Source organism: Pteropus alecto, unplaced genomic scaffold, assembly GCF_000325575.1.
Source record: "Pteropus alecto unplaced genomic scaffold, ASM32557v1 scaffold3, whole genome shotgun sequence".
Classification (NCBI taxonomy): Eukaryota; Metazoa; Chordata; class Mammalia; order Chiroptera; family Pteropodidae; genus Pteropus; species Pteropus alecto.
This window is the reverse complement of record NW_006442484.1, coordinates 33,520,249-33,533,139: the sequence shown is the minus strand read 5'-3', so window position 1 is coordinate 33,533,139 and position 12,891 is coordinate 33,520,249. Positions and strand designations below refer to the sequence as shown.

Sequence of the window (12,891 nt, the reverse complement as noted above, 5' to 3'; positions counted from 1 at the left end):
TATGATATCAGAGACTGTGCTGCTATCAAGGTCAGTACACTGCTGGACAATATGCGTATTTTAAAAATAAATCTGGCATCATGTACAGTCAGGCAACAGATCCAAGGAGTGTTTTTTGTGTGTGGAGCATGATATTAACTGTGATGGGAGGTAAGAAGTATATTGCCCAGCCGTCAAGCAACCTAACTTACACTTAATTTGAGAAGATAAAATTTATATTCATATTCAAGAAAGACGACTGTTACTTTGCGGTAATAAGCTCCAAATGAGTGAGCTAAAGAAGGCTAATGAAACTCAGAAGAGGAAGTGATTTCTGTAGCCTCTTTCCAGAAAGAGCTGAGACTTGAATTAAGCCTTAAGGAGGGATAGGGTTTAGTTAGGCGGGATAGGGTAAGGGTGAGGAAGTGGCATAAAATAAAGTAGGAGTTGAAGCAGAGGCTAAGGCAATGAGGAGAACGGAATACAGATCAAGAAGTTTTAATCGGTGTCGGGGTTGAAAACAAAGTCGGGAAATTAGATTGTTGCCAGGTTAAGAAGTTAGTACATTTTTTGGTAGGCAACAGTATTTTAAAAGATTTTTGACATGAGCCAAAGAGGGTATGAGAAGATTCATCTGGAGACAGATTTCAAAATACAACAGCTAGGACTAGACAATGTAAAAGACGAGTTAGTCATCTTCCTTTGCAGAATTCATTTGTTTATTCATTCCATAAGTAGTATGTCTATGCAGTCTGTAATGCTCTGGGAATAGAACTATGACAAGGTATTAAACAGTCATTGTCTTCACAGAACTTAGTTTAGTAGGAGATAAATACAAGAAAATAAGTAATGACAAGGGTTATGACGGGCAATGTATAAGTTATATGCAAGAGCAGAAGTGTTATGGGAGAATAATGATGGTGATGGTGGTAATGATGATGATGATAACAGTTGTTAATACTTGTTAACTCATGAGCTAGGCACAGTGCTAGGCATATTACATATATTATTTTACTTTAATACTTAAGCAACCTTGTGAGGTAGGTACTGTTACTGTATTGATCTTATAAGGAAGACATTTGAATTCTAAATAGCTTACATGGTTACAGAACAAAATTGAAACCTACATGTCTGGGTCCACTATGCTTTATGAGTAGGCACATTTAAAAACACTCAAAAGGAGTACTGGTTTATGAAGAAAATAGTGCATTTTATTTAGATATTTGAATTCAAGCTAGTAGTAAGAAATATCCTACAGTGAGTAAAAACTAAGTGACTGGAATTGAAGGGAAAATGTACATAAAAAGAAAGCTCAAAGGGCCAAGAAGTAGATTTGGAGGAATCACTAACATAAAATGTAAGAAGACAAGGACGGAAGAGACATCTAGATAACATCTTCTTTGCTATGTAAGTCCAAGAAAGAGATTAGAGAAGGCGATTGACCAGAGATGTTACAGGAAGGTTGAGAAAAAGAGCTGAGAAGGCCATTGGAAAGCATTAGTTTCAAAGTAAGTGTTCTAGTAGTAAACTGTATAGTATCAAGCCATTTTTCTAGATTCCCAATTTAACACGTGTAAAGATGAAAACTTCAGAGAGCTTGTGAAGTTTCCAGAACACTGATACAATAGTTTAAATTCTATGTAGGTAGAGTCCCCATGTGTGAAAAGATTGAAAAATCTACCAAAAACTAAAAGACTCACTAATGCATTCTGCAACAGGAATAACGCTAGTCCAGGCAGTATTGTAGGAGAATCTTTCCTTACCTGCCACAGTATCCGCCAGAATCTTGGCCTTAAGAGAAAACAGTCCAAAAAGTGATGGATGCTCCTCCCAGCCTGCACCCTCCCCCTTCTTTTCTCCCCTGCTTGCTGGCTGGAATTTGTCGAGTGCCATCTGGGACCATGTGGAGCAAGGCAACATCCTAGGAACACAGAGCAACACCAAAGAAGGAACCTGATGCCGGACTTTGTCACTTTTCACAGATCGGCTTTACTACAGCCAGATGCTTAGAAACCACTGAACCAAATATTCTTTTCTAACTTGATCTTTCCTAAATTTAAGGGTGCAAGGTTCTACAATTTCATATCAACAAAAACAGAAAGAAAAACAATAATTTGCATTTTGGGACATAAATGTGACCTTATGATATATTATCTTTATCAGTCCCTTTGCAGTCTCTTGCTCAAGCTGCTACTGTTTCAACACTGCATTCATTCATGTGTTCGTTTATTAAACAAATACCTTAGGCTCTAGAGCTAAAGTGGAATTAGGGACCATAGGGCTTATAGTTTAGTGTTTTCTAAGGGCTGCGCAACTTCAAAATGTTCTACAATCTTCTCTCTCCTTTAGGTCATGGATAGGCCATGGCGAAGAAGCTGGCATTTCAATGACAGAGAATTTATTTATTTAAGGCCTTTTGCTTGTGATACAAAACTTGATTGGGTGTGCCAGATTCCAAAAGGTAAGTGAACATTGAGAATGTTGAGCCAAAAGTACCTAAGAACATTTTAGTCTATAATTAAAATTTTTAAAAGTATATTCGTTTACTTATTAGTACTTTCTAATTATTAGCTACATTTATCCATCTAGTCTTCCTTGATATAAGGTAGAGAACTGCTAGGAATACCTTATTAATATTTGACAGATTTGCCTTTTCAATTGCTGCTAAAATAGCTTTAGCATAGGCCCCACAAAATTCAAACCGAAACGATCATACCATAAAAGGAAAAGGTTTGGCCAGAAATGGACACACCTCAGCAATACTGCAAGTCCTCTTGACTTAGATTAAAGGCACTTGTAGTATGCCAGGATCTGTAACTGTATACTAAACCTAAGGCACTTTCTGTCTTCCTTATACAGGTCGTACTCTCAAAACACCAGACTGGTACAATCCAGGTGAGTTAAGAAAATTGGAATTTAGCCGAAGCTGCTTTTACTTTTTCAGTAATGTATTTAGTTAATCGTGTAAACCCAGGCCTAAATGCCAGCTTGTTCTCTAGTACTTCTTCAAGTGAGATGAAGTATTTCCAAGCGGGGAAGGTGATTAACTAGTGTGGGATGAGGTTATGAGGCTGGATTTGTCTTCGTGACTCTGCATGGCACAACAACTCACTAGCTCAGACAGTACCACCCTGGCTAGAGAGAGCCAGTAATCTAAATGGATTGCTATTTGTAAATAGCTTTGAACATTAATCCAGGCTTAGAGGGTACAGTTTGGTTTGCACAGTCATAACTCTGATATTCTTCTTCTTTAGAGCGTGCTGGAATTCATGGACCTACAGTTGTAATAGAAGGGAGTGAATATTGGTTTGTTGCCGATCCTCACTTAAACTATGAAGAAGCTGTCCTGTATTGTGCCAGCAATCACAGCTTTCTGGCTACTTTAACATCTTTTGCAGGACTAAAAGCCATCAAAAACAAAATAGCAAATGTAATTCAAAATAATGTATTTTTTAAATATTTTTATTTTTATATTTATTGCATTAAAAATTTTTCAAAAATCTTTCCAAAATCTACAAGAGTTAAATGTTCCTCTCAAGTTAAATTTGCCTAACAACATTCAGATTCATTGTTTTGTGTTAGAATAGTTAAATACAATTGCTTAACGTTTTAAAATTCAAAATTTATTATAAATACCAATTTATAAAATGAGCATTAATACATAATACAAATTATTCTAATTCCTTGACACACTTTTTTACTAAAAAATAACTTTATAGTTAACTTGAGTTTCTGTTTTTACTAATAACTAACTTTGCACAATAGCTTTTTGGAGGAAAAATAATTTGTATATTTTTAAATTTATAGTTGCAGCAGTACACAATTTGTCCAATTAATGTGTGCCCCATAATTATAGCAACCACATTTTCTGTATACAGAATAGGGCCTGTGAATACACAAAGAATTTCTAAACTACTTTTTTGGTGAAAGGACTTAATTTGTATAATTTAGAGGCCAAAGTAACAGAATGTCTAGAAATTTTAGTGATTTTTGGTTATGGTGGGACAGAGTATTTAAATCAAAACTCTCCTATAAAACTCAGCACATGTAAAGATGGCTTTTTGGTTTGTTTTTCAGATATCTGATGATGAACAGAAGTGGTGGGTGAGAACTATTGAGCAGACAATAATGGATCGTCATTTTATGTATGTGACATCATTGATGCTGCCCTTGTAAAGTTATCATTTAAAAGAAGCAGCTCAAATTTCCTTTTACTAAATGGATTACTATTTATAATTAGTATTGAACATTAATCCATGAAGTGCCTAGACTAAAGAAACCAAGTACTTTTTGCATATTAGCATCAAGAATAAAGTGGTATAAAATAATGGCATAACATTAAATTTAGAAGTAAAATTACAGTTAACAGAATGAAACATGTAACTACAGAATGAGTTGTCAAATCTCTCATTTTCTTTCAGCTCACGACATCCATGGCACCACTTTCCTATAACATTTGGAGAGGAATGCTTGTACTTGTCTGCCAAGACTTGGTTTAGGGGTAAAATTAATTTTAAATCCTTAATGTCGATTATGCAGTATGTGAAATTATGCAGGTTCAATTACTAGCTTAATCTCGTTTTCCTTTCAGTTATATGTTTGGTAGCTTCATTTATGACTATTGGCAATAGCTTAAATTCCAAATGCAAATAAAAGTGCTTTTCACTATGAATATTTTGACTTCCTTTATCCTAAAACAATTACTTAGAACTAAACTCACCACTTTCATAACTGATAAGCCTATAGACAAATTTGCAGATATAAACAGGCAACAGTTCTAAAATACAAGTTAGGTCCCTGTCCCCTTCATTAGCCTTCTTCAACTCTATTTCCCGCCATCAGGAACTGTGGTAGCTGTGGTCATTACACCACATGTGTGCATTTTTATAGGCAGTATTGGTATGCTATAATCTACTGATATGAAATAGAAGACAAAGATGGCTAGAGAAGAAAAGGAATATATTTTAACCATTTGGGGAAAATTTATTTAAAGACTTTATTACTGGATTATTTTTAAAATGTGCTGAATGGAAAATTCTCACCGCAGTAATTTTGCTTTTCATTTCTCAGACTTAAATAAACCAGCAGACTGTAGTACCAAGCTGCCCTTCATCTGTGAAAAATACAGTGTATCCTCATTGGAAAATTATAGTCCAGATCCTGCAGCTAAAGTAGAATGCTCTGGGGAGTGGATTACTTTTCAGAATAAGGTAAAAAGAGTATTACTACATTGTGCAAATGATGATTGCTTTCCTGATGGTTTTGTAGCCTGTGGAAGAATGGCAGCCCATTCAGTAGCTTCACTATGATAGCCTCTGCATATTTCAGTATCTCATCTAAACCTCAACATTGCAAGGAACTAAGTTAACTCTCAAATTAGTCATGCCTATAGGCCTTCCAAAACACTGTTCCTATTCTGTTGTTACTAACACTTAAATTGCTGAAGTTGTTCTGTCAAGAGATAGTAATATATTGAATAGTCAGGACTACCTGTGTGGCATATAGGAAACTGACTTAATTTCTGCCTGCTAAATTTTCCCCCTTAAGGAAAACTTACAAACATCATCTACCAATCGAATTAGACCAGTGTTTCCCAAGCTACTTTTTGAGAATTACACATATGCTAACCAATTATTAATCACTGATCTTGAACCACCCGATGACTTATATCTCACTGACCATTCCAGTCTATAATGAGGATAAAATAAAAACATTTTGTAGAATGTTTCAAGGAACACAATTTGGGACATTTTACTCCACACTAACATGATCATAATATCAGAAAAAAAAAGGGAGAGATGTATCTGACAGCTGAAAGCATCTGTAGTAAGTTAAAATATTAGCTGTGTATTTTGACTTTTTAAAATTAGGACAGTCTTTTTTTCCCCAAGGTACTGAGACTAAATTAATTTACACGGTTGATAGAAATTTGAATTAAAATATTCTGCCAAGGGACATGGAGATAATTTCTTTAAAAGCGTGAGGTTTTTTTTGTATAAGAAGGTGATGATTAAGAGTACAGACTTTGAAATCACATGTAACAGAATCTAAATGCTGACCATACCATTGTATGGATATTTTACTTATGGGTAAATGTAACTTCCATATGCTTCAATTTCCCCATTTGTTGTAAAAGTTAAATGAGATGACACTATGCAAACTGTTCAGCGCAGAGGAAGCACTCAATAAATGGGAGATTTAAAAAAATGGTTTGAAGACCACTCTTCAGTTGTTTAAATTGAGAGTGTAGATCTGCATTTTTACAGTACTACTTTGTAAATTTCCATGTTTCACAGACCAAAAATTATCAGTCTTTTAAAAGATGAGGCATTTATTTCCTATGTGAGCTTTCCCATGTCTGGAAACTAATGCTTCATATATGTTCTTTGTTTGCAGTGTTTTCTAAAGATCAAACCCAAGTCTCTTACATTTTCTGAAGCAAGCAACACTTGTCACACCTATGGCGGCACCCTTCCTACAGTCTTGAACCAGAGAGAACAAGGTAGCAGAATTGTTTTGGAAATATGATTTATTCTGATTTTAGGGCTAAGTGAGTTTTAGGAGGCGGAGGGAAATTAACATATGTTAAAAATCTTATTAAATTACTTTTTTTTATAGAGTAGGTGAAAGACTGTCTTGGTAGCTAAGCAAGAGGTATTTGTTGACATTTTTAGTATACTTTTAATTTGAATAAGTCAAATGCTTTTTAAAAATCTCTTCCCGACAGATTTTATTACATCCTTGCTTCCGAATATGGAAGCTGCTTTATGGATTGGTTTGCGCTGGACAGCCTATGAAAGAATAAACAAATGGATAGATGACAGAGAGATGACATACAGTAACTTTCACCCATTGTTGGTTGGTCGGAGGCTGAGAATACCAACAAATGTAAGCTTTTTTGAATTAATTACCTATGTAGCTCTCTGAAATCCTCAAGTCTTCCATAAATTATTGGATTAAGAACAGGAGTCTACTTTGTGAGTCTATCTACATGAAATATCCAGAATAGGCCATAGATTATTGATCGCCAGAGGCTAAGAAAGATGGAAGAATTGGGGGTGATGGTGAAAAGATATGGGTGAAAATGTTCTAAAATCAATTGGGGTAATAAATATACTAAAAACTATAAAATATATGTTCTAAATGAGTGAATTATTTCATATTTGAGTTATATCTCAATACAGCTGTCACAAGAAGAAGAAAAACAGGAACCTCCCCAACCTTCATATATATGTCCTGGTTTTTCACAATAGCATCGGATCCATTGCACTTAATTCACAACCATGTAAAACCATCAAGTAGTGAGTTTCAAATAGAGGCAATTTTAAACGCTTTACTTAACATTTTGGGATTTGAAGCTGTCAGCTTCAGTCTCCTGAGGCAAAAAGTACAAAATTGGTGATTAGTGATCATTTTTCCCTAAGGGCTAAATGTAAAGAAGCTGTAGAAGGGAAGAAGACATTATATTAACAATAGTTAATCTATACCATGAGATTGCTGCCCATTGCTTCTATCCTCCCTATTTGCTGGATACACACCACCTTTAACACAAAAGGCAGAGATTAAGAAATTAACTTTAAAGTCTAATTCCAAAAATACATCCTAGATAATAATCAGTTGATGTTCCTAATGCAATGTAACTTTGCTCAGAGTTGATGATGGCAAAGAGAATTCTGAATCATATGTAATTATGTACCAAGTAAATATCAAAATAGTCCTTAGTTATTATATAAAATTTGACAGTTATAGAGAAGTAAACACAGTAAAGAAAAATATCAACCCTTATCCCACTTACACTTACTTAGGCCAGTAGCTTATAAACTTTTAACCATGACCCATAGTATTAATGGTTGCAAGTATTTCTTTATCAAAATAATGGTGGGTATTTAGATTTTCAGTTTTACATAATCTTAAATAGTGCTTCGGTGAATATCTCTATGCATAATCTTTGTTTATATTTCAGGTTACCTTCCTTAAGGCTTGGAAGTCATATAGCCAGGTCCAAAATAAATAAATAGTTATAAAGTTCTGGTTACCAAATTTCTTTCCAGAAAAGTTTATGAGTTTGTATTTTTATCAGCAGTATATTGTGTCGGCCCTTCTATCCATACCCCCATACTAATAATTTCTAACATTTGTTGAGCAGCTAATAATATTTGTCAGGCACTCTGCTAATGCATCATATGCATTATTTCATTTAATCTGCACAATAGATGTGAAAAGGTCTGTTATTCCTTTCTTATCTTAGAAATCCAGGGACAGACATGTGACTTGCCAGTGACACAGAGCCTATCCGTGCAAAGTCAGCAATAAATCCAGGTCCAAGAGTCTGCAGAGGGAACATTCTTAGCTTCTCAACTACATTGCCTCTAAGGAGCATTATCTTCTAGAAATTCTTGCTAATTTGGTAGTTTAAACTATATTATATTTTCATTTATATTTCTCTGATTTCTAATAAAAATGAGCCTCTATAAATTCAATAATAATTTGAATTTCATCAAGGGTAAATATTTTTATTCTTTGTTCATTTTTCTATCAAAACCTTCATGTATTTCTTACTAAATTTATGACTATGTAAATATTAAATGTGCTGACCCTGTGTTTCTTGTGTTTATTGCAAATATTTCCCTAGGTTTTTTTCTTTAAATTTGAATACCAAAAATATTACAGAAATGTTTTGGTTTTGTGCATGTATATATGTTCAAATCTGTTTCTTTTCTTTTTTTTTTTCCTCTATTACTTTTATGTTGGAAAGTCCATCATGTTAATGGTAGTTAAATGTATGCCTATATTTTCTTTGTTTTGTTTTATGGGTTGTCTTTTATTTCTAATAGCATGATATAGCCATGGTATATGGTGTATATTGTCAATGACTACATAATCCTTTTCCCTAATCCTAGCCAATTGTCTGGCATTATTTATTGCATATACTTCCATTTGTTAAAAGCAATATAGGATGCCTCCTTTATTATATATGTGAACTATGTGTGTATAAGATATATTCACTGATCTAAATACTATAATTTTGCTATATTTAAAAATATAATAGGATTAGTTGTCTTTTATTATACGACTTTAAAGTATTTTTAGCTATTCTTGCCTATTCTTCCAGACAAACCAGAATTATTTAGTCAATTTGATTTAGTCAGTCAAAGCAATTAAGTAAACTTCTATGAGAATTTGATATTTTAGGGACCTTTTTATTGACCTTCTAACTTGAGAATATGGTATTTATTCAAGTCTTCCTTTAAATCTTTCAGTGAAGTTTTTGTAGGAGTTCTCTTAATGCCATTGATAATGACAGGTTTTTCTTCATTTTTTTACTGATATATGGAAAAGCTATTGTTTGGGGATTTTTATATATTTATTTCATAGGCATTCATCTTACTAAAAGTTCTTATTACTTCTCAGAGTTTTTCACTAGACATTCTTAGGGTTCCTAATTAGACAGTCATAATTTGCAAATAGCAGTTCACGTTTCACTACATATGGTAGGAATTCTAGAAATGTGGTAGTACCAGGAGTAATAAACACCATCTTAGACATGATCTAGACTTCAACAGAACTTTCTGCCATCTTTCATTATTACATGTATATGATGCTGACTCTCGTTTGAGATATATCATTCTATAACTAGCTTATTTAGGATCTTTATTAAGGAATAAGTACTGGATTTTTAAAAACTTGTTTCCAGCATCTTTTGAAATTGTCATACTTTTTTTTTTTGTTGTTAGGCCTATTGATATGTGGTATAACACATTAATAGATGTTATATTAAATCATCTTTATCTTCTTGTCATAAAAATCTAGTTGCTCAGAGTAGATTATTATTTTACTATTCTACTGAATTAGATTTGTTAGAATTTTATTTGGGTACATTTTCATCTCTATTTATAGAGTAAATTTTTTTATGCCATATTGTCAGATTTTTTTTCTGATTATGTGAGCTTCATAAAATAAACTGGATAGCTTCCTACCTTTGTGTTTTAAAACTAGGACTCACCCTAGGGAATTACCTTTCCCTGAGAGTTTGAAGGAATCACATTAGAATCATGTGCTGTTAGAACCCTTTCCAGAGATCGTTCTTATTAATAAAGGGATTTAATGAAGTAGTCGATGGCCTAAATTCTTGAGTAGGATTGTCTGAGTTTGAACACCATTCAGACATTTAGTATGCCTTTGGAAGTTCACTTAACTTTTCTTAAGCTTCAATTTTTCGTCTGTAATGTTTCATCTGTTACTGTTGAACCTGCAATACAATGTGAGGATTACAAAAGACAATTCTTTTAAAGCTTTTAGCACAGTACCTGACACATAGTTTTTAAAATGAGCTATTTATTATTAATTTTTAATTTTCTCCAAAGTTAATATTACAGTGTGTTTTTCGTACCTCTCCTTAAAACAATTATGCTAATTTGTATTTTTCAAGAAACTTGTTTATTTTATTTAGATTTTTAAATGTATTAGAATGAAGTTTCATATGCTATTTTTTAAATCTCCAGATCTTATTTTGATAATTTTTCCTTTCTCTTATTTAGAGATTTACAAAAACTGATATATGTTACTGGTTTTCTCCTCCCTATTCACCCTCTACCTTTATTGCTTGAGATGCATTTACCAATACTACTACATTTTTCTATACTGTTTTCCTTGGAGTTACATTTTTGCTGATTTTCTAATCATAGTCCATCTTTTCTTTATAAAATAGTACATTTATTAAATGAATGAATGAATAAATAAATAAACAGTACATTTAAATAATACATGTTTGCCTCCACATAACATTTTACTCATATTCCTTGTAAATGCTCATATTATTCTTTCCCGTATTTATTTTTTTATTTTTGGTTTAATGTTTATTGAGTAGTGTGTGCTTATGTGTTGTTTTTTAATCTGTATCTGCTGGAATAAGCTTTTCTTATTTTTCTAAGTGTGTTCTGTGTCAAACATAGAGAAAAGTATAGGGACTATATTTCAAAAAAGTTTTCATGTCTAGTATTATTGATTTGTGGTCAGAGAATAAAATATAGATAGATACTTTTATTTATGGAAGTTTTTATAGTGACTAGTATAGGACCAAAGCTTTAAGGTGAGTTCCTTATTGTATGGTACACAATTTGTCATTATAAAAAGTTTATAAACATCTAATAAATCGAGTTAATAATCATTACTTCTTCGCTTACTTGAAATGTCAGGAATGAAAGCCAAGTATTAAATATTAGTATAATTGTGTTTTGTCTCATTCAAACACTTTTTCTTTATCTGTTTTGAAAATATAGTTTTCAATATTGCCACTACTTTGTTTTGTAATTTCTAAAGTTAATTGCTCTTTTCTCATGCTTTGGAAGTTTATCAGGATTTTCTTAGAGATTTCATGGTCAGCTTCTTAATGGAATTTTTTATAGGAGGAGAAATTCAGGTTGATATATAAAGTGTTTTTGCCAAGATCTTCAAACTGTTAGTTTCATGATTGCTTTACTTATTTTCCTTTTTGTTTAGATTTTTGATGAAGAGTCCCGCTACCACTGTGCCCTAATGCTCAACCACCGAAATTCACCTTTTACTGGAACATGGAATTTTACTTCTTGCAGTGAACACCATACTCTGTCTCTCTGTCAGAAATACTCAGGTATAGATTGTTATCTAGATAACTATGGTATTTTATGCTGTTAGCTATGCATAGTACTTTTTCACAAAAATCTTATAAATTAATTAATATTAATTTATAATCATATAGCTTCCTTAAAATTTCAGAATGACTAAATTCATATGGGCTCAGTAACATTATCTCAAATGGAATGTAATTTTTTTCAAGCATCATTGCCATATTTAAATAAAACTCAAAATTAAGTATTAGACAGACTTTGTTAATAAGAGTTGTCTAATGATTATAAGTTGTATTTTATTCTTCTTTCTACCCTGGCATTTTTCAGATTTTACTTTCTATCATGGGAAAAGGAGGAGAAAAATCTTTATGTTTTTAATTGAATTCAGTATGAACATTCACAGTTAAATTTAACAATAATACAAAGATGTGAAGCATTATAAGTGGATCATTATCTATGACTGCCTATAATCCAAATAAAAATAAAATGTGTACTTAAAAATAGAAATCACCCATATTTTCAAAAAGATATTTTTAAAGGGCATTAAATTATTTTATTGATCACAATCATTTTTTAACAAATAAAAAAAAAACTTTGTTATATAATGAGAACCTCAAGTAGATTATGTACTTCTGAAAAACATTTTCATCAAATTAATCTTTGCTTGTTTGTTTCATACTTTTATTAACTGCCTTATTTAGAAAAGTACTGTAAAGCAATAATTAAAATATATCCTCTTGTGGATGGTTCTGTTCCTTTCTTCATGGGAGCTCTCCCAGAAGAAAACCTTGTAATAAAACACCTAACACCTTCTCTTGTTGAAGCAGTTCAAACAAAGGAAGTATTTGACACCAACTTGAAATCGTAATCTTATCACAGACTACTTTTATTTATAACTTTTCTCCTTCCTAAGTAAAATCAACTAAAATGGAATTTTCTTCTGATTTTAGAAAACAAATGTTGTGGCTCATACATTTTACCTAAGGTATGAAGAAAGGCATACATAGTTCTTCCACCCCAAATCTAAAATACATGAATAGATAAGTAATTTCTAAAACACATTATAGGGAAATTTTTGAACAAATGTCCTATGACTTGCAGAATGGGTGGTTTTTATATTTTATTTTTCTTTTACACACAGAAATTGAAGGCAGACAGACCTTGCAGAATACTTCAGAAACTGTAAAGTATCTAAATAATCTGTACAAAATAATCCTGAAGACTCTAACCTGGTCCGATGCTCTAAGAGAGTGTCAGAAAAATAACATGCGCCTGGTGAGCATCACAGATCCTTACCAGCAGGCAT

The 12,891-nt window shown here is 32.5% G+C and overlaps 1 protein-coding gene across 2 annotated transcripts in view; it reads left to right on the top strand.

Moving 5' to 3' along the window:
• The window catches only part of LOC102884532 (CD302 antigen), a 107,727-nt gene that overhangs the window by 38,755 nt on the left and 56,081 nt on the right, over positions 1–12,891 (top strand). For both annotated transcript variants that reach the window (XM_015596691.2, XM_006921110.3), the window contains exons 15-25: positions 1–30; positions 2,329–2,440; positions 2,839–2,874; positions 3,234–3,409; positions 4,057–4,124; positions 4,401–4,480; positions 5,050–5,189; positions 6,376–6,481; positions 6,707–6,867; positions 11,479–11,608; positions 12,727–12,887. The exon at positions 1–30 is cut by the window's left edge. In XM_015596691.2, the coding sequence (XP_015452177.1) occupies positions 1–30; positions 2,329–2,440; positions 2,839–2,874; positions 3,234–3,409; positions 4,057–4,124; positions 4,401–4,480; positions 5,050–5,189; positions 6,376–6,481; positions 6,707–6,867; positions 11,479–11,608; positions 12,727–12,887 (1,200 nt within the window). The remainder of the gene's footprint in view (positions 31–2,328; positions 2,441–2,838; positions 2,875–3,233; positions 3,410–4,056; positions 4,125–4,400; positions 4,481–5,049; positions 5,190–6,375; positions 6,482–6,706; positions 6,868–11,478; positions 11,609–12,726; positions 12,888–12,891) is intronic.